Source organism: Rhinatrema bivittatum, chromosome 1 (genome assembly GCF_901001135.1).
Source record: "Rhinatrema bivittatum chromosome 1, aRhiBiv1.1, whole genome shotgun sequence".
Lineage (NCBI taxonomy): Eukaryota > Metazoa > Chordata > Amphibia > Gymnophiona > Rhinatrematidae > Rhinatrema > Rhinatrema bivittatum.
The window spans coordinates 278582620-278605018 of record NC_042615.1 but is presented as its reverse complement, the minus strand read 5'-3'; the positions used below and the strand labels follow the sequence as shown (position 1 = coordinate 278605018).

Genomic DNA, 22399 nt, shown 5'->3' with positions numbered 1-22399 from the left:
TATGTATACACTGGAGGAGAGAAGAGACAGGAGTGATAAATACAGACTTCTAAATATCTGAAAGGTATTAATAATGGGAACCCCCCCCCCCCCCCCAAAAAAAAAAAACTGTAAACGTAGGGGTCATAATATGAAGCTCCAAGGGAATCGAGTCAGGGCCAATGTCAGAAAGTATTTCTTCACGAAAAGGGTGGCGGGTGCATGGAACATCCTCCCGGAAGAGGTTGTGAGGACAAGGATGGTAATGGAATTCCAAAGGGCATGGGATAAGTACAATGGATTCCTAGTAGGAAGAGACGAAGAAAAAGGTAACTTGTGTTGATTGAATACCCTACACAGAGCAACAATACCCTCAGAGATATTTAAAAAAAAAAAAAAAAAAAAAAAAGCATGCTGGGCAGACTGCATGGTCTCCTTGAGTCTTTTTCTGCTTACATTTACTGTTACCAGTTCAGTTGGCACCGTTTTCTCCCATCTAGTCATCCAAGTTACTTGTGCATACTGGCCACTGGAAAACATGCAGCACAATAACTTTGTAAAATTTTACAATTTTCTGATTGCAATTTTTCTTTCCTTGCCTGGAATTTGCTTGCTTGTAAAATTACATTGTACCCTTTTTATATATGTTTGTAACTTTAGAGAAAGTATTGTTTCTCAGCGTAGATCTTCAACAATGCTCAGCAGACATTTTACATATAAATAGCAATTTCCTTGTGGTTGTTTTCACACACACACCAAACCGTTCTGTTTTTTCTCTCTGATTCTTCCTACTTCATCTCAATACAGAAGGCTGGGGGAGAGGAAGGGGTTTGAGATACCCTTTGGACAGCTCAGGATTTATATGCACTATAGGCTTTGTCCACACAGCTGTTGTATCCATTTGTGGTATATGTTCCTTCAGGCAGTTATATCTTTTGTTTGGAATCTGCCACGGCTGCTTGAGGCAGCTGGCTCTTCATAATAGAATAGGAAAATATTTTAAAAACAGGCAGAACATACAAATTCATTTTTTGCAATATTTTACCACAAAATATTCAAAGACATAAAATGTTGACATAAGTACAATGAGATACGAGTTTTCTAGGCAGTGGGGATACCAAAAAACAAGCTGCACTATCAATGTATCAATACCATGACTGGATAGGTTTTTTTCTAACTCAGCAGTTACAAAACTACAGGTCAAAAGGGAATATTCCATGAGCTCCCAAGAGGAAAATCCACAATATAATCCCAGTCTTAATCCCTCTCCTCCCAGTCTGATTAGGGCTTAAATGCAACCACCCACACATGTGCCATCTAGAGTGCCTCTCACATGTAAATAGCTTGACAGCCACTTGAACTGGAAGCAGAAGCTTTTCTTTGCATTCCTCTAGCGTGAAAATGGGGATAAGGAACAATAGAATTGTTGACCACTTCAATACAGAGTAATGCGCAAAAAAAAGCAGTATGTCTGTTCTGCAGGAAATCTTATAAATCTCTATTGTATCTATAACAGAGTCATTAGGAATGGAAAGATTCTGCAGGAAAAAATAGAGAAACGTGCATGAAAAAAAATTATAATGGAGGCCACAGACTCGTATATATTGACATAGTACAGGAACTCTTAGCAATCTGTGTTAGATGCAATGAAGAATATGGTCTCCAGAAAAATCTGAACTTAAAAAAGCAAAGTTTATAACTTCTTTCTAGAAAAGCTGCTTCCCTGACTCCCAAATTAGGACAGTAGCTCATCTCCTTATCACCCTCCAGATACCAGTCAATCATAAATGTGCTAGAATCATTCAGTGGCAGAGTACTGCTTGCAGTTTTTTATAGCAATTTGTTGATTAATTAGCAATTAGATCCAGAATAGCAAAATTTGTTCTTACCTGATAATTTTCGTTCCTGTAGTAGCACAGATCAGTCCAGACAAGTGAGTTTATGCATCCCTACCAACAGATGGAGGCACAGTACAAAACTTTAAGGCACTGCTACTTATCCGAGAGTGCCACCTGTAGGCCCTCAGTAGTGACCAAGATGATCAAATTAACAAACCCTAATCAACTAAGGGCGAGCAGAGAATAAAGTTGGAGTCCCCTACAACTAAGACCCTTTGCATCAAAATCCTAGGAACATATTAACTTATGCACACTTTCAGTACCTCTGCATGTGTCTACATACTGTCTCAACATCATCCAGAAGCGAGAAAGTCTTTCGAAAGAAGGGTATGGATCTCTAGATTGATCTATGGTATCACAGGAATGAAAATTATCAGGTAAGAACACATTTTCCTTTCCTGTTCATACGCCAGATCAGTCCAGACAAGTGGGATGTACCCAAGCTCTCCTACATTGGGCGGGAACCCGAAAGACCTGTGCGCAACACACTTTCCCCAAAAGTCACCTCATCCGGTGCCCACACATCCAAGTGGTAATGTTTGGTAAAAGAGTGAAGCGAAGACCATGTCGTCGCGTGACAAATCTCTTACGGATTAACAATTGACACTCCGCCCAGGAAGTTGCTTGCGCCCTAGTAGAACGCCCTTGCAACCCTTCCGGAGCTAAACAACCCTTACCATAAATAAGTTGAGCTTATATAGCCTCTCAGCCATCTCACGATCATGCCCTTGGAAGCTTTATTTCCCTTCTTTGCCCCACTAAAAAGGACAAACAGATGATCCGACCTCCGAAAGGCATTTATCACCTTGAGATACTGCAAGAGCACTCGCCACAAATCCAAGAGATGCAACTCCTTAGCCACAGGATCGGTCGGAGACAAATTCAGAAAAGCTGGAAGCTCAACCGTCTGGTTAAGATAAAATGATGAAACCACTTCAGGCAAAAAAGAAGGAACCATACACAACACCACCCCATCCTCCGAAATCTTCAAAAAACGATTTCTACACGACAGCGCCTGTAGCTCAGATATCTTTCTGGCTGAACAGATAGCCACCAAGACGACAGATTTCAAGGTTAGATCCTTCAAGGATGCCCTTCTAACTGGCTCAGAGGATCACAGAGAACTCCAAGCACCAGGTTAACGTTCCAGGCCGGCAGACCTTCCGGACCAGAGGAAGTAGATGTTTCGCCCCTTTCAGGAAACACACCACATCCAGATGAGCCACCAACAACCTTCCCAGCACCTTACCTAGAAGAGACCCTAAGGCTGCCACCTGAACCCAGAGGGAATTATGGGCCAAGCCCTTAGACAGACTGCTTTGCAAAAAAGATAAAACTTGCGGAACCTCCACCCTTAATGGTTGCCAACTATTCTGCAAGCACCAAGCTTCAAATACCCTCCAGACTCGTACATAAGCCAGAGATGTGGAAGTCCTTCGCGCTTGCAGCAAGGTAGTAATCATACATTCCGGTACCTAAGCCGCTAGACAAAAACAATCTGCCCGGTTTGAAAATATGGGTCCCAGCCGCAACAAACCCGGCAGATGTGCTAGACACATGGGTCCATCTACCGCTAGATGAACCAGGTACACAAACCACGGCCGTCATGGCCACTCAGGTGCCACCAGAAACACTCTGCCCAGATGAAGCTCAATGCGACAACACTCTCCCTACGAGACACCTCGGGGGGGGGGGGGGGGGGAGAAACACGTACAGCAACAGCCCTGTTGGCCACAGCTGAACGAGGGCATTGATGCCCTTTGAAGCTTGCCTCTCTCCTGTGACTGAAAAACCTGTCTGCCTTCGCATTTCCTGGAACAGTCATGAGGTCCAATTCCGGCCTCTGCCGACAGCTCCCACTGCCCAGGATGCAGTTGTTGTCTGCTGAGATAATCCGCTTGTACGTTGTCCACTCCAACCACGTGCGATGCAGCTATTCGTACTAGATGGTTCTCTGCCCAGGCAGACAGGTCTTATGCCTTCTGTGCTACCTGCCAACTCTTCGTCCCGCCTTGATGATTGATATATGCCACCATTGTCGCATTGTCTGAGAACACCCACACTGACCTTCTGTGAACAAATGGGAGAAATGCAAGCAAGGCTCTGTGAACTGCTCTTGTCTCCAAACAATTGCTGAACCAAGATGCCTCTTTTGGCGACCACTGACCCTGGGCTGATCATCCTTGCAACACTGCCCCCCATCCTTTGAGGCTGGCATCTGTGGTCACAACCACCAGCTGGGCACCTCCAGGTCCATCCCTCTCTCCAGATTGGTCGGAGACAGCCACCAGGAGAGACTGGACCTGGCATCCCCCTGAAGCGGTAAAAGAAGCTGAAATTCCTCTAAAAGTAAATTCCAACGGGATAACACAGCCCTCTGCAGGGGCCGCAGGTGAGCAAAGGCCCATGGATCTAACTCCAGCGTAGACGCCATAGAACCCAGGACCTGAAAATAGTCCCAGACTCTGGGAACCAAAAGCCGCAGAAGTCGGAGCACCTAACTCTCCACAGACAGAAATACCTTTCCTACCCGAGTATCGAACTGAGCCCCCAAATATTCCAACGACTGGGAAGGCTCTAAATGATTCTTTGCCAGATTTGTAACCCAGCCCAATGAGTTCAGGAGCTGCATAACCTGAACTGACCGACAACACTCTACTTCTGAGTTTGCCCCGATGAGCCAATCGTCCAGGTATGGATGGACCAGGGTTCCCTCTCTCCTGAAATAACCGCCTCCACTACCATCACCTTTGTGAATGTCCATGGAGCCATGGCCAATCCAAAGGGAAGAGCCAGAAACTGGTAATGCTCCCCTAGAACCATGAATTTTAGGAACCTCTGGTGATCTGCCTTTATGGGAATATGGAGATAGGCCTCATTCAGATCTAATGATGCCAGAAACTCCCCTTTGCGCACTGCCGCTATCATGATCTGCAAGGTTTCCATCCCAAAACGTGGCACCCAGAGGGCAACATTGACCCTTCTGAAGATCGAGATTGGGCCGAAAAGTCACCATCCTTCTTGGGCTCTACGAGATATACTGAGTACCTTCCCTGCCCCCTCTCCTTAGGGGGCACTGGAACGATCACTCGCAGAAGCTGCAACCTTTGTAGTGTCTCGCACTACCTCCCACTTGGAACGGGAGACACAGCAGGAGATCACAAAGGTATCCCTTAGCGGCTGAGAAAATTCTAAAGCATAGCCATCTCTCACCACCCTTCAGTACCTACTGGTCTGACGTGATCCTGGTCCACTCCTTGTAAAAAAAAAAAGGGACAAAACCTCCTTCCAAAACTGCCAGAGAGGAGCGGACCAGCTGGCCTTCATTGGCCAATTTTACTGCCGCCTCCCCCCAGGGTGCCACCATCCCTGGGAGGCTGACATTGCATTCAAAAGGACCATTTACACGAATCCTTCTTTTGTGCTGCGGGCGCAGAACTCCTGTTTTTCCAAAATCTCCTTCTGTCTCGAAAACGAGTACATGGTGGAAAGGACTTCTGGTCGGTCTTCTTGTCCTCGGGCAACTTATTTCCCTTCGACTCCCCCCCCCCCCTAACTGCTTTATGAGTTGTTCTAAATCCTCTCCAAACAGCAGTTTGCCTTTGAAGGGAAGGTTACACAGCTGGGCCTTCCACCACACGTCCGTGGACCAATTTCGCAACCACAGTAGCCTTCGAGCTGCAACAGCCAAGAATCAGTGGAACCCTGATCCTGATCAGCATCCCCCTGTGCCCCCTCCCCCTCCCTGACACTTACAGGCACCTGATCCACTGGAAAAAATTGGGGGAGAGGAATACTGATGCTCCCCACATGGAGCTTGGTTCCTACCACGAGGAGCTAAAATGGCCACCGTCTCTACAGGCCCCCCCGGGGCCTCCTGCACCAGCCCCAATGACCTTGAGTCAGCACAGACTCCAGCAATCCTCATGGAGGTCCCAATCCCCCCCCCCCGCCGGAGACGCAAGCAAAGCAAAACGCAGTCGCGCTGAGGCACACCCACTTGGCTTCACAGCCACGGGAAACTTTCCTGTATAGCACCTAAAAATAATCCAATTGTAGCACTGTTGGCGGCGCTGTCCAGTGCTGATCAAGCATCCTGCCCCAACAAACGCGTGGATTCGGTCCTGCTCACCTGGAACTGCCTCCCGGCAGAAAAACTGCACTCAGCTACCCTAGCTAGCACTGCCTAAAAGCTGCTCCTGTCGCTTCTTCCCTTTTCTTTTTTCTTAAAACTAAATCAAAGGGACACACACCAAATAAACAGAGAAATAACTGAAATACTTCCCTGCTTCTGGTGAAGGAGGCTGTGCACTGGAGGTGGCAGGGACCCAGAGGGGATGAGGGAACCGGAACCACCAGCAATCACCCCCCTAAAAACAAGAGCCGAGCTGGCACAGGGATCACCAACACCCCATTCACCCTGCTCTACCCGAGGGATGGCCCACGAAGGAATCTAACACTCTGGGGAGCTGTCTATTTGGGAGTCTTCTTTCTTCCTATTAACTCCAGACTGCAGGTTTTGCATCTCTACCATCTGCTGGAGACAGAAATACTGAGGGACTGTAGGTGGCACTCTCAGATATGTAAGCCTCAAAGTTTTGTTTTCTGCCTCCTCCTGCTGGTAGGAATGCATAAACCCATTTGTCTGGACTGATCTGGGGTATGAACAGGAACTTTTCCTCACTATAACAAAAAAAATAAATAAAAGCTATAGTTAGGCCAACTTAGTAGAAGTGCTGTGTGCTACCATGCAGAAAACCTGGATTCAATTCCCGAGCCAGAATTCTACTCCCAGGGTTGGTCTGGTGGTTGCAGAAGTGATGCTCACAGCCCCTGAGGGAAGGGAACTTCTGTCACCACTCAACAGCAACACCTAATGGCTGGACTTAGGATTCGCAGTAGTGGAGATCTGAAGGGAGCCATGGTCTGTGGTCCTTGGCCAAGAACTGTCACTGCGACGGCTGGGCTTAGTTAGATGGGAGAAAACCGCTGAATAGTTACAAATGAAAGAGACTGATACCAACTGAGCTGAAAGCCCAAACTGCCAAGCCAAAATGAAAAAAATTGCATCCAAGTTACCAAGGCTAGAAAACAAAGGGCATTTTTAGTGCAAAAGGCCATCAAAGCCCAAAAAATGATTCAGTTCCAAATAGGGGGTACATAAACTTTTACTTCTGAAATTTATGGAAGAGAACGGCAGCTTGTAGAATTAATGTTACCATGAGCCTGAGTATACAGTAGTGTGTCCTGCAGCCTAGACCTCATTAAATTTTGGTATAAGGTACACCTCTACGGAGCCAGTAATTAGGATTATTCCAGACTAACAGCTTCATCTCAAAATGATTCTCTTTAGGGGGGGGAGGGGGGGAGGGAAACAAAACACCTTCTGTGAATAGTATTCAATGAAATACAAGAAACCTCATCCTTCAAAGTCCTCATAGTTCGTTACTAACATTTTTATTATTTGATGACTGCAGTTATCCTGCAGCTTGCTGCAGTAAGTTTTTCCTGTAGCATTCCAGGCTGCACAGGGGCACGCCCGTTTTAGAGCAGGAGTACCTCTTCAGATTTAAGCAATTTCCAACTCCGCAAGTCATGGCTGCTGGTGTCAAAACTCTGGGCTCAGATGGGATGGGAGTGGGGACACCCAGGGGAAAGGAGACTGTGATTCTCTCCACACTGTTGGAGTAGCGAATCATCGGGCACTGGGCTTGCCTCGCCTTCCTCTCTCGCAGAGTCTTCACCTTGGCTTTGTTGGTTTTGGTTAGACGCTCAATGGTCTGATTTTTGTTCTCTTCTGCTTTCTTGGCAGCTTGCAGGCGCCGTTTCCGTGCGCGCTCCTCCCGTTTTATCATCATCTCCTCGGTCATCTCTTTCTCCTTGTAGCCCATGGGCAGCTCCAGCAGGGCAGGGGGTTGCTGGCTCTGCTGTTTGTGCAGGAGAGCTCTCTGAGGAAGGACAATGCACACCAATCACTCTTTCATTCCATTCACCGTTTCATTTATTTTCAGAAAATAAGAGAATCAAAAGGGAGAAAATAAAAGCATTGGCATTACATTCACATCCATAGAACAAAGAAGACTGCTGCTATGCTGGTGGGCCTGCTGGTCACATAGCACCTGAGAGGAAGTGGTTACCTAGTGCTGTCTGAATATGCCCTTTTGGGGGGGGGGGGGGGGGAGGGAGGGAGAAAAAAAATCCCCCCCCCCCAAAAAAGCATAGTTCTGATCATATTTCCCCTAGTTGCATTCAAGTCCCTTTCACCCCTCTGACTGGAGGCATCACCCTTTACTTCTAACCGTAGGCCCTCAAGTCTTCCCATTCTCTTCCTTACTAGTTGTGGCTGGAATAGTCTCCTTATTCTCACCTGCCTGGCTGTGAGCAGTGACTCATCAATTGTTTTCTTCAGTTCTCCATTATCATCCAGCTCGCCCTTCTCCAACGCATCCAGCCAGCGCTCCTCCTCATCTTCCTCTGGTCCCAGAAAACTCTCTGAGTCCATGTCTGGGAGTGGAGATGGGTCCAGGTTACTATCTTCATCTGAAAAAAAAAATTTCAAACAGGGTCTTCATTTCAAAGTAGGCCTCTAAAGGCCACCACAGAAATTGAACTATGAACTGTCCTATCACCTTGCCTGTGTGTAAAGAGGGTGAATGTACCAGGAGTGGCTGGAATGAGGCAGTGGGTAAGGTAAGCTGTCAGGCCTCAACTTGCAGAGGCTTCATTAGACCAGTGGTTCAAGATAAATTCAAAAAACAGTGTAATGTAAGTTGAGGTGGAACGACATTGGCTGCTCAAGGGTTAATGCACCTCAGGGTTGCTTCTATTTAATAGGTAAGGCCCGAGTACAAAGTTGGAACGCAAAGCCCCTAGAAAGTTGGAAAGAAACAAATGAAAGTGTGTAAGAACATAAAAATTACCAAGCTGGGACAGACCAAGGTCCATAGAGCCCAGAATCCTGTCTCCAAAAGTGCCGACCCCAAATAGTTGTTCTATTTCACGCCCAGAGATAAGCGATGGCTTTCCTAAATCTACCTGGCTAATAACTGTTTATGGACTTTTTCTTCAGCAAATTGTCTAACCCTCTCTTGAATCCCACTATGCTAGATGTCTTGACCACATCCTCTGGCAACAGATTCCATAGGTTTTTAGTTACTAGTTTCATGGAGTGTCCCCTAGTTCTAGTGTCATCTGAAAGGGCAAATAACCACTCTCTATTTACCCATTCCACCCCATTCATGATTTCATACATCTCAATCATATCCCTACTCAAGCATCTAGAGCGTTCTAATCTGTTCAGCCTCTCTCAAAAAGGGAGCTTTTCCATCCCCTTTATCATCATTTTTGTTTCCCTTTTCTGACCTTTTTATGCCTATGTCTTTTCAGATGGGGCAACCACAACTCAAGGTACAATCGCACCTTGGATCTATACAAGAGCATTATGCTATTCTCAGTTTTGTTCTCTCTTCCTTTCCAAATAATTCCTTTTTGACCACCGTCACCCACTGAAATAAAGATTTCACACTATTGTCCCCAAGGACTCCAAGGTCCTTTTTCCTGGGTGATGACTCCTAATATGTAACCCAGCACTGTGTACCTGTAGTTGGGATTATTTTCCCCTGCATGCATTACTTTGCACATTTTCACATTAAATTGCACTTGTCATTATGCAGTTCCTCACAATCTGTGGCTGTTTTAATGATTTCAAACAATTTTGACACACCTGAAAATTTGGTCACCTCACAAAGTATTTGGTAGATTTTTACCAATACGTTTGTACAGATGAACTCTCTCAAACAGGAAAAGCTAAGTGAAAGCGATCTGCCGAACACTCAAGCACACTACCCCAAGCTACACGGTTATATATTCTACTTTTGTAGTTAAGTCTGTATAAGCTCTAGATTTTAAAATCTGTTACAATAAAGAATGGACATGATATAACACTGCCAATTATGAATATTTTATGAGCTATGTTACCGTTAAGTCTTGGCACTTGTTTAGCACTAGAATTTATTTTCTGTTTCCAATATTAATATTTGTGCATTATTGTAAACCGTTAGGATGGTACCTAGCTTAATGACGGTATAGAAAAGTTTTTAAATAAATAAATATTTCAGGCTGCTGAGCAAGATTTTCTCTTCCCTATCCATCCCTGCAAGTTCTCAGCTGGCGGAGGAGGAGAAAAGGGGAGCATTTACACTAGAACAAACCCCAGAAACTCTACCCGCCGCTAGGTATAGAAAGTGCAGGCTTTTTCTGTTTGTTAAAAGTAAGGTCAGGAACAATTTATTTTACTTTATTTAAGGTTCCTACCAGTACAGACTATGAAATATTTCTGATTTTAACTCACATTATCATAAACCAAACAAACTCTGACCACTGATATCTTGATTCTGCTACAGGCAAAACATGCACAGAGCAACTGAAAAAGGAGAACAGAGAGACTAAATCCCAATGGCCCAAGAGCTCATGGTGATTTTCCCTTTAGCGCAGCTAGAAGCTTTGGCCTGAGTAACACATGATCTCTATAAACCCTCCCCCGATTCAATTCCCAACAAGCCCATCCGCAAAGACTGTCAAACAAACTGGAAAAGTATTAAACAGCTCAAGTGAAAAATCTCCCCCCCCCCCCCCAAGTCGTCACACGTCAGTTAAGGAACTCCATAGGATTCAGATCACTAATCACAGACCCAACCCAGCTTCAAGTGTTTACATTTCTCCTCCTGTTTCCAGCAGCAATGAGGCTGAACGCTAAAGAAAACAGGACATTAACACATCAACATGACAAGTTGTGTGGGGGTCACAACAGTGAACCATGGATGGCAACTCAAGACCCCCCTTCTGCTTTTTAGCTAGTGGTGACATTCCCAGCCCTGGCCATTGCAGGGAGCAGAAGCTGGGTCCAAGAAAAGAAACCCACACTCTGCGCTGCTACTGAGCCTCCAGGCTAGCCAGAAGGGGTTTTTTTCCCCCTCTCTTTTTTAAAGAGAGATTCCAGTTTAAATTGTGGTAACTGGAAAATTGGACCCAAAAGGAGAGAGAAACTAAGCCAGCAGCATAACTAATCAGAGTTAATATGAATGCCTCTTTAAGGAACTAAATCTCAGGGTTAAACTGAAGACCAGCAGGTGTGATTTACCTAGCCCCTCCTGCCCATTACAGCTCCAGAGTCAGCGCTTCTGGTTCTGGAGTGTCCCCTCTTCACTCGTAGGATGCTGGTAGGAGGTGCCATTCAGCTGCCAGCTGTGGTGTCAGCAGGCCAGTCGTTGCATGCCTCCAGCTGGAGAGGAAATTGTGGTGCTCTCTCCAGAGTCATGGTGGGTGGGAGGGTGGGAGACTGGGGATGCCAGGAGGGCATCACAGGAGGGATTTGGTGGGTCAAGGGGAGCCTTAGGAGTTTCATTGGGTGCTGGAAATAGGGAGGAGGAGGAAAATTGGAGAATTTTTTTCTTGGTGTATTGGGATAAGGGAGGAAGGATAGCCAGCTCCAGGGGAGTCTGTCTAAGGCTTTGCCAGTTGGTGCTGATTTTCAGCACTAACTGAGTAAGTCTGGAATACAATCCAGCACACAAAGAGCTGTGAAAAATCTAGTCAGTAAGGTTCAGCTGAAAACTGCCCTAAAGATAACAGGGTAAAATTAACCAGTTACCTTTGCTTTTCAGCAGTTTTTTTTTAAAATTGACCTGTTTGGTTTCAATCCTTGGGGCTTCATTTACTAAGCATTTTTCTCACAGACACAGAAAAAGCCTTAGTAAATCAGGCCCTTGGATTCCCTCCAGAGGAGCTATTCCAATATGTGGATAAGGCTATATTAAAGCCTCCCTGCCCTCACCATTCTTAAATTACACAGAAGCAAATTCTGTTTTATAAGAGTATTGTACAGAATTGCCAATGATTTTAATTTGTCCCATAAATATTCACAGTTGTCATAGGTATCTGATTATTGTAATGACAACTTAGGAATTTACATCTCCCCTGTTTGTCCCTTTCTATTGCATTTACCATACTATTTGTTTAGATATCAACACACCCACTCTCTCAAGTGGTGAAAAATCTTCAGGATAGCAGTGTTAGTCTGGAGTACCAAAAATGACAGGACTCGGGTGGCACCTGACGATGTGGACTCTGTCCTCAAAAGCTCATGCTTCAATAACTTTAGTCTATAAGGTACCACCCAACCGACTCCTGTCATTTTTGCCACTCCAACAAGTCATTCCTTCCATGTTTTTAAGAGGACATAACATCTGTCCTGTAGTGCAGTAGTAACCAGCTAAAAGGGTAGGAAACAAGAACTAGGTCCAAATGGGCAGTTTTTCCATTGGAGAAATGTAATAGTGGAGTGCCCAAGGAATCTGTACTGGGGCCCAGTGTTTAACTGGCACATGTCACCACGGCACAGCAGGCAGCAATCTGCAGTGACATAGCTGCCACATCAAATGACTGTTTAAGGATGGATTCCTGATGCCTGTCCTGGGCATCCTTGAGTGCTGCTAGTGCACTTTGTGACCGCGCAGACCATGGCGTCCACTTTGGGAAACACCAAGCGTTCTTTGGCTGGGGGATCCAGTGGGTATAGGGCTTCTAGGGCCTGTCCTTTCCAACTGGCCTCCGGAGCATTCCATTCCAGGTTGAACAGTTGTTGTACGGCTTGTAGCAACGGGAAATAGCGTGAGGCCTGACGGAGCCAGACCAAAAGAGGGTTCTTCTATGGTTCCGCCGTGGAGCTTGTGCCTGGGATGGCCAGCGTCTTCAGGCTCAGAGTCACGAGGTCTGGTAGCTCGTCTCTGGAGAAGAAACGCATCATGGCTTTGGTTTGGTTCTGTTCCTGGAGGGATTTCCCCCTCCTCCAGGAGGTCTTGATCTTCCTCCGAGGTGTCCGTGTCCCTTAAGGTGAGGCTTTTGTCCTGGGGGGGGGGGGGAGCACATCTCTGGGAAGCTGGGAGGGGCCGGGTAGGTTTGGGTCCTCTGGTGGAGGCTGTGGCTGTGTCCCCGGTGGCGCCGATTGCACCTGGACAAAAGGTTTGCAGGCCTTTAAAAGAATTCCACCCAGGAAAAGGTTCCTGGGTCCATATTGAACCCAGCGGCGTTCCCCGAGCGCCCCATGTGAGGAGAGACCGAGCTGGGGACAGAGAGGTCCAGGAGCCGGACACCTGTACTGGCGGAGGGGAGCCTTGTCCTGGTTCCCCCAGGGCCGCCTCACACTGTAGGCACAGGGCAGTATCCTCCTCGTGTTGCGCAGCTCTTAGGTGGCAGGCTGGGCACAGGAATTGTGCCTTGGCTTTCTTGGCCGGTGGTGCCATGTCGTTCGAGACTGGCCTGTGCGTTTATATGCGCGTACTGGGTGGCTTAGATATGCGCTCCAGAGCGTCAAAGATGTGCGTGCAAACTGCGAAGATATGAATGCAGACCGCTATGTGTGCTTATGGAGATGCGCGCACCGCTGTACGCACAACTAGGTTATGCGTCTGGCTCGCTGCTGTGCGCACGGCTCAGTTAAGCGGACAGTATGGCGATCAAGGGGGGGGGGAAAATGGCGCAGACGACCACGTGGGCAAGATGGCAAGCCCCCCCCCCCCCCCCCCGAGGGTCTCCACGTGGGAGGACCCTCGTACCGGATCGGGGTCTAGCCCGTATGGGGCTGATCAACCCGATAGGACAGACACCGGCTGGCGATCTGTGCAGCTATCCGAGCCTCGGAGACCGGAGACTTTAAGAAAGTTTTCTACCTTACCTTGTCTCGGCGTTTCCCAGTCACAGGCTGGGCAGTCTCCAGCTGCGGGGGGAGGGAGGGAAAGGTACCTTCACCGCCGTTGCTCGGTATTGCACCCGCTGCCTCTCAGCCTCTCCCGTTCCTGGGGGCTAAGTCCACACCAGGAACCGGCTACCGGACCGAGGCTTTACCTCTGAGGGATCTCAGAAATCACCTTAGGAATTCTCGACTAGGAGAGGGACCCTTAGGTATCGCAGGAGAGTGGGCTCGTCTGTAGAGGTAAGATTATTTCTTCTTTGTTTTGGATTTTCTAACGCTGTGCAAGCGTGTGTATAGTCCCGAACTGCTAAGGAGACAGAGAAATACTGAAGAGCAGAGCTTCCTGCACAGGTATATGTAGTGCTGACGTCAGATTGAAATCTGACTCAGTCTCCAACTGCTATCAGGAGCACACTATACCCATTGGTCCTGAGTCCATCTGCTACACAATAGGAAATGTTAAATTAGATCCGCTTAGGAAAGTATTTTCAGAAGAGCTTAATAAACAGTGTAGAAGATGAATCATTTTTAACTTTTCAAATACATTATTTATAATTGTATGTACCTTTTCCCAGAATTCCCTCATTTTAAGACAGTGCCAAATCATATAAATGAGAACCTTTAATCTTTTCTCTCATTTACCATACAAAGAGGAGGGTAGAAATAAACAGAGTCTATAATAAATCCTATCTAACAATTTAAAGCAGATTAATCTAAGATAAACATTGATCACAATTTGGGGCTTCCACATAACACAAGAAATTGCTATGCTGGGTCAGACCAAGGGTCCATCAAGCCCAACATCCTATTTCAAACAGAGGCCAAACCAGGCCACAAGATCCTGGCAAGTACACAAACACCAAGATCATCCCATGCTACTGATGCCAATAATAGCAGAGGCCATTCCCTAATTTCAACTTCATTAATAGCAGTTAATGGACTTCTCCTCCAAGAACTTATCCAAACCCTTTTTGAACCCAGCTACACTAACTGCACCAACCCAATCCTCTGGCAACAAATTCCAGGGCTTAATTGTGCGTTGAGTGAAAAAGAATTTTCTCAGATTAGTCTTAAATGTGCTACTTGCTAACTTCCTAGCTGATGCTGCAGTAGGTAGCCCCAGTCCACATCTGGAAGACTGAAGTCCCTATTTCTTTGTTTCCTAGGGAAATCTCTCTTGATCTCATGGGCACTTAAACTGGTTAGACTGCAGCAATTTATTGCCACCAATACAGTTATGCTGTGTACTTCTTTCAGATTTTCTCATGAAAAATAGTAGGTATTTTATGGACATAGGGTGCCACCTTGCAGACCTAGCCCTTTGCTTACAATCACAGAGTTACAAAAGGACATGCCCCATTCCAGGTTCTGCTGTATAGGAGAGTGGTAAGATCCTGCTGTAGGGCCACCACAGACAAAGCACTTTCATCAGCTGCTCACCCAGTATGGAGGCCGATCGCCTGTACAGGGCCTTGGAGGTAGTGTGAAACTTGGTTGAACGATCTGCTCTGCCTACTGCAGGAGATCCTGAACTGTTATACTGCAAGACTCAGCACTGCAGCCCCCAATGCAGCGTGGTTCAGCAACTGAAGGCAGAGAAACTGTGGCTATGAAGGAGAGAAAAACTTTACTCTGGACCTAATTTCAACTCCAGAGTGACAGAAAGATTGCAGACTGCATTCTTAGAACATACAGAAAACCTTACAAAATTAAACCAAAAATTTACATAAAAAGTAAAAATCATAAAAATAAGTAACAGTCCAGAGGGAGAAATGAAAAAATTCTAAAGCAACTGCATTCTCAGCTTGTTACCTGACCAGGATGACATCATAATCTTGGTGATGCAGTAATTCTGGGAGATAGGAATCTAGAGTTTTAGATGTTTCTGGTTGACTTTATCAATGCTGCTGCTTTGTGTATATGTGGGACTATTATTAGGGTGGATAAGCAGAACACAAGGGAAGAGCAGTTATCCTAAAAGTGAACTCTACCAGTTTTTATGATTTTAGAATATTTTTAGGTATATTCACATTTTTATAATATTTGGATTACTTTTATGGTAAAATGACTAAAGATAAAATAAAGCCAATCATCAGCTTGTAAAAGGTAACTATTTTTCATTATCAGGTTCCCAAATTGCCAGCAGGCTTCACAAAGAATGGAGAAATTACTTACCTGATAATTTTGTTGTACTTAGTGTAGACAGATGGACTCGGGACCAATGGGTTTATGCTCCCCTGCCAGCAGATGGAGACGGAGTCAGGTTTGAAAGCTGACGTCACCCTAGATACACCCCTGCAGTGACCTCAGCCCTTCACTATTCTCTTCAAAAGCCACTGTGGACATACTATCGAAAAAACTTGATGAAAAACGGATAACCGTAACTGTACTCAACCAAACACTGAACCCCAGTAAGATTATAGATGCCCTGATCTAGGGACTGGATGACGGCTCCCCCATAATCTCTTGAAATCGATATCCACTCCACAGGTGAATCCTTTGCACCATTCTTGGGCAGCCAGGGGCGGGCTGCTGAGTCCATCTGTCTACACGGAGGAAAATGAAATTATCAGGTAAGTAATTTATCCATTTCCTAGCGTGCAGCCAGATGAACTCAGGTCCAAAGGGATGTACAAAAGCTACTCTGATCAGGGTGGGAGGCTGCCTGCAGTCTGGTTAATATCGCTCTTGCAAAGGCTGCGTCTTCTTGGGTCTGTACGTCCAGGCGACAGAACCTAGAGAAAGTGTGCAAGGAGGATCAACTCACCGACTGGCCGATATCGACAGGGGACAGCAGTCTAACTTCCGCCCATGAGACTGCCTCAGCTCCGGTGGAATGAGCTTAAACCTGAGAAGGTAATGGCTTTCCTGCCTCCACATAGGCTCCCGTAATCACCTCCTTAAATCCATTGAGCTGTGGTAGCCCGCAAAGCTGGTTCGCCCGCTTCCTTCCACCATGAAGGACAAACAGGCGGTCTGTCTTTCTGACTGGTTCTGAAACTTCCAGATACCGCACCAAAGGTCTACAGACTTTCAAATGACGTAGGAAGTGGTATTACTCTGCATCCCTGTGCTGAACTAAGGAAGGCAATGAAATGGACTGATTCAAATGAAACTCTGAGACTATCTTGAGCAAGAAGGATGAAACAGTACGATGCTGTAACGCCCCTGGAGTCATCCAGTGGAACGGTTCCAGACACAACAATGCCAGCAGTTCAGAGATGTAACATCAAGTATATAGCTACTAGGTTAATAAATGCAAGAAAAGACCGTGGAGCGGCCAAAAGGATGGCCTTACCAAAAATTGCAACCCTAGATTAAGATTCCACAAGGGAACCGGTCACCATAGTTGTGGTCAAAGGTGCTTCACCCCTTTCAGAAAATGGGCCACGTTCGGATGAGCCAACAGGGAGGTTCCGTTCACTTCGCCCCTGAAACAGGAGCGAGCAGCTACCTGCACCTTCAAGGAGTTAAAGGCCAAACCTTTATTTAAACCAATCTGCAAAAATTCCAGAATAAGTGAGATTTTGACCACCCGAGGAAAGACCTCGCTCCAGGCCTCAAATACTCTCCAGACTCGCACCTAAGCTAGGGATCTACAGAACTTCCGAACACGGAGTAAAGTGGCAGTTACCACCGCAGAATATCCTCGCTTCATCAGACAAGCCCTCTCAAGGGCCAGACCCTAAGATAGAATCGAGTCGGATCCTCGTGAAGGACTGGTCCCTGCTGTAGCAGGTCCCTGTGCGGTGCAAGGCACAGGGGGGGGTGTCTCCAACTGGAGTCTCCACATGTCCACATACCATGAACGCCTGGGCCAATCTGGAGTTATTAGTAGAACTAAACTCCTGTGGTGCTCGAATCTGCGAATGACCCTGCCCAGCAGGGGCCTCAGAGGGAAGGCGTATGACAACTCTTCTTCCGGCCAGGTCTGAACGAGAGTCTATCCCCAGGGACCACGGATCTCTTCTGCGACTGAAGAATTGGGGAACCTTCGCATTGTGAGTTGCGGCCAGCAGGTCGATGGATGGGAGGCCCCAGCAATCTACTATCAGTTGAAAAGCTTCAGCCGACCACACCCTCTCCTAGATCCAGAATCTCCCTGCTTAGAAAGTCTGCTCTGACGTTGTCTTTTCCTGCGATATGTGAGGCTGATATCATCTGTAGAAGTATTTCCGCACATTCCATAAGAAGGTCTGTCTCCTGAGACACCTGCTGGCTCTTGGTTCCTCCCTGGGGGTTGATGTAGGCTACTGACGTTGCATTGTCCGACATTATGTGGACCGCTTGACCCTGGAGTCTGTGGCTGAATTACAAGAACGCCAGCCTCACTGCCTGAGCTTCCATGCAACTGATGTTCCAGAGGGCCTCTTCCTCCATCCAACATCCCTGGGCCGTGAGTTCCTGACAGTGAGCTCCCCAGCCCGAGACTTGCATCTATTATAAGAACTAGCCAGTTCGGGGAGGACAGGGACACCCCCCTGCTCAGATGAGCCTCCTGCAACTACCACTTCAGGTGAGAGCAGACTCCCATCAGTAAGTGGAGCCAAATCGAATAGACTTGAGACTGCAGGTTCCAACATTGACAGCAGCGAGTGTTAAAGTGGGCACATGTGTGCTATTGCCGCCGGCACTACTTCCAAGGTTGCCACCATCAAACCGAGAACTTAAGATACCTCCACACTGTCAGGTGAATTGTGTTCATCAACTGACACACCTGGGACATCAACTTCTCTATCTGTGTGGTTGGGAGGAAGACATTGCCCTGCCTGGTGTCGAACCGGACTCCCAGATACTCCAATGAATGGGAAGGTTTGAGACTGCTCTTGTCCAGGTTTACTACCCAACCAAGTTCCTGAAGCAAGGAGGACTGCCTGTTGGTCACCCAGAGACTTTCTTCAACAGACTTGGCCCGGATCAACCAGTTATCCTATAGGCATACTAGGATTCCTTCTCTTCTCAACGCTGCTGCCACAACCACCATAATCTTGGAAAATGTTCTTGGGGTTGTGGCTAGGCCAAAACGCAGTGCCTGGAACTGATAATGGTGACCCAGTACGGCGAAGTGTACGAAGCTTTGGTGTACTTGATGGAGTGCAAAATGTAGTTAGGCATCGGATAGGTCCAGGGAGATTAAGTGCATTATCACGGAGCATAAGGTTTCCATGTGGAAATGAATCACTCATAGGTGATGGTTGACACTCTTGAGGACCAGGATGGGGTGAAAGTAACCTTCCTTATTGGGTACGATGAAACAGATGGAATAACACTCCCTATTTTCCTGGAGCATAGGTACTGGGATTTCAGCCCTCACCCTGAGGAGCCTTAAAACAGTAATCTCCACTGCCTGCTTTTTGTGCTGGGGGTGGCAAGGAGACATCATGAATATGTCCCGAGGAGTACTGCGAAATTCCAGCGCATATCCTTCTCATATGACTTCCAGTACCCACTTGTCTGAAGTGAACTCGACCCACCTTTAGTAAAAGAGAGACAATTGACCTCTCTCCTCGTTCTGAAGATGGGTCAGTAAAATTTCATTGGGAGGTTCAGGACTATCCTGAACCCGAACCTGCCCCTCTCTTGGGCTGTCGACTATGAAAGGTCTGAGTTCTTCCAAAAGGCCGAGACCTCTGAAATGTCGAGTTTCTGTAGAGGTGGAAACATTGAGAGCTCCTGGACTGGCCCCTCATAGGTGAGGGGCACTGCAACTGCTTCCTCATCTTCTGGTAGCTAGGGAACTGGAGATCTGCCCCATTTACTGGCCAGTTTTTCCAATTCGTTTCAGAATAGGAGTGATCCTTTAAAGGGCATCTTTGTAAGGTTAGTCTTGGAGGTTGCGTCAGCTGACCAATTCTTTAGCCATAGCTGTCTTCTGGCCGCTCCCACTGAGGCCACTCCTCTGGCTGAGGTACGGACTAAATCCAAACCCGTGTCTGCTAAAAAAAAGCAGCGGTGGGTTCCATAGCCGCTCTGGGGTTCACCCCCAAGTCATCCACCTCCTGGGAGAGAAGTAGACATGTACACGCTACCAGGGCACAAGAAGAAGCAATCTGTAAGGTCATTGCTACTGCGTTAAAGTCTTGTTTAAGGATAGATTTCAACAGTCTATCATGCGCATCCTTTAAGGCCGCTCCTCCCTTCACTGGGATAGTTGTTCACTTAGAGAGAGCGCAGAACAGTGCATCCACTTTAGGGAAACCGAAATGTTTTCTCACTGCTGGATCCAGCGAGTATAGAGCTTCTAATGCCCGGCCCCCTTTAAAACTTGCTTCTGGGTCATCCCATTCCAGGTCAATCAACTCCTGAATGGCTTCCAGTACTGGGAAGTAGCAAGAGGCTTTGCGTAAGGAAATCAGAATGGGATTCTTCTTTAGTTCCGTCTTAGATTCCGCTCCAGGAACTTCCAGCGTTTTCAGGGTCTGGGAAACCAAGGCCGGCAATTCATCTCTATAAAAGAACTGTAACATGGTTCGATTCGGTACTAATCCTGGGGGAATTTCCCCCAATTCCAAGGGATCTTGCTCTTTTGTCTGTGCCATCACGGTCCGCACTAGGGATTCCCTTGGTCAGGCGGGGCACGCTTCGAGGTCTGCCAACAGGAAAGGGAGAGGGGGCCGGCTGGGGTTCTGTCCAGACAGGGGCAAGCAAGGAACTAGACTGCACCTGTACAAAGGTCTGTAGTCCCTGGAAAACTTCCACCCAAGAAAAGGCTGCCGGGTCCATGCCTAGCCCAGGGGGAAGTGGGGTGGGCCCAGCCAAGTTTCCCTCTCCCATGGAAGACCCAGCCAGGGGGTTACTCAAAGTACTTCCAGTTAAGGCTGCCAATTCATCATCTGAATGAGAGAAGCCGGGCTCAGCAAAATCTGGGGAGGCCAAAACCGCTTGGGCTTCCTCACAGTGCTGACACAAGTTGGAATCCAGGTCAGGCTGAGAAGCCCTAATATGACAAGCAGCGCAAAGAGCAAGGTGATGTTTTTTGGCTGCCAGCGCCATTGACAGTGGGAACTGTGCATTCAATTGGCTCGCGCTTAAAAATTTATGCGCACAATTTTGAGCGCCAAGGCAGGGCACGGCAAGGTGCATACACAGCCCGTGCACCCAGCTTTTCCTGTATTCTGCGCTTTCTTTATTGTGCGCATAAATACACACACGTTATGCGTGTGGCGCATAAACAGAGCTGACGTCCTATGGAGGGCAATACGAGACGCACAAAGATGTGCGCAAGATGGCACCGCCGCAGTCTACCACATGGTGTGCTGACCAAACTTAAAGCTGGGCTAGCCCACCGGGGGGAGGCGCTCAACTCGCTTGTAAGTCCACTTCTCTATGTCCCAATGGAATTGGGAATGATATCAGTACAGCGTGCCGAGCAAGGAGACCGAAGGAAGTCTTACTGAAACCCCTCTTCTCTGAAGGTAAATCTTCCTTTTCAAAAAAAACAAACAAACAAACAAAAAAAAATCTTACATGGGCTCAGCGCTTACTGGCTGAGTGCAGAGATTGTCTCCAGCTGTGGGTGGGGAGGGCTTTGGCCATCACCACTGCACTTGGCTTCTTGCACCCACTGCCTTTCAGCTGCTTGAGCAGCAAAGTCCATGCCAGGAACCAGCTATCGGACCAAGGAACACCTCTGAGGGATCTCGAAAATCACCTCTGGAATTTTCAATTAGGGGAGGGACCTTTAAGTACAGCGATCCCCATAGGGATCGCTGGAGATGGAGAAATACTGAAGGGGCTGAGATCACTGCAGGGATGTAGCTAGGTGACATCAGCTTTGAACCTGACTCAGTCTCCATCTTCTGGCAGAGGAGCCCAACCCATTGGTCCTGAGTCCATCTGACTACACGCTAGGAAATTCTGCCTTTACAGAAGGGGAAATAATTGCCCTTTGGCAGTGGGATTAAAAAAAAAAAAAAAAAAAAAAAAAGACAACCATGTAGCAATGCTCAGGGACAGTACTATTAAATCAGAGCCTAAAATGTATTTTGTTTCTCAAGTACACAGAGATCCGCTTAACTCATCCTCTGACACCTACGTCCTAAGAGGGTGTGATGTGCGGCGGTTTTCAACACTGTTCTCAGATTAGTGGACAGATTCCTCTGCTACACAAAGCTCTCCACTTCACCAGAAGTTACAAATGCTACTTCAGCACTCCAGTTCTAGTAGCCTGAGCCCAAGTAACAAATCAAATGCAGCCACTTGGCAGAAAAAAAATGTTAAGCCAAGATTTTCTGCTATAGTGCAGAAATTACTTACCTGATAATTTTGTTTTCCTTAGTGTAGACACAGATGGACTCAGGACCTGTGGGTTTATGCTCCCCTGCCAGCAGATGGAGATGAAGCAAGCTGCCATCACAGTATACATAACCCTCTAGTGATCCCAGTCTGCTTTTATTCTTTTCAAAAGCAACTGTGGACAGACTAGCAAAAAACTTGATTTAAAACAGATAACCAGAACTGTACCAACCATAAAAACTGAATTCACGTAAGATTCTAGGTATCCCAAGCTAGGGACTCGATGAACACTTACCGGTAATCCCTTGGGACCCAGAGCCCCACAGGAGGACTATTGACACACACATGAGGCAGCCAAGGGCGGGAAGCTGAATCGATCTGTCTACACTAAGGAAAACGAAATTTTTATGTAAGTAATTTCTCCATTTCCTAGCATGTGGACAGACGGACTCAGGACCAGTGGGATGTACCAAAGCTACTCCCCCCAACAGGGTGGGAGGCTGCCCACGGTCCAGTCAACACCACACATGCAAAGATT

General features: G+C 47.0%; 1 protein-coding gene across 1 annotated transcript in view; it reads right to left on the bottom strand.

The window, feature by feature from the left end:
- Positions 1 to 1003: 1003 nt before the first annotated feature.
- INO80B (INO80 complex subunit B) overlaps positions 1004 to 22399 on the bottom strand; it is a 46579-nt gene continuing 25183 nt past the window's right edge. The window contains exons 4-5 of the mRNA XM_029595560.1: positions 8245 to 8417; positions 1004 to 7825 (exon numbers count right to left, since the gene is read on the bottom strand). Of these exons, the coding sequence (XP_029451420.1) occupies positions 7355 to 7825; positions 8245 to 8417 (644 nt within the window). The 3' untranslated portion in view covers positions 1004 to 7354. The remainder of the gene's footprint in view (positions 7826 to 8244; positions 8418 to 22399) is intronic.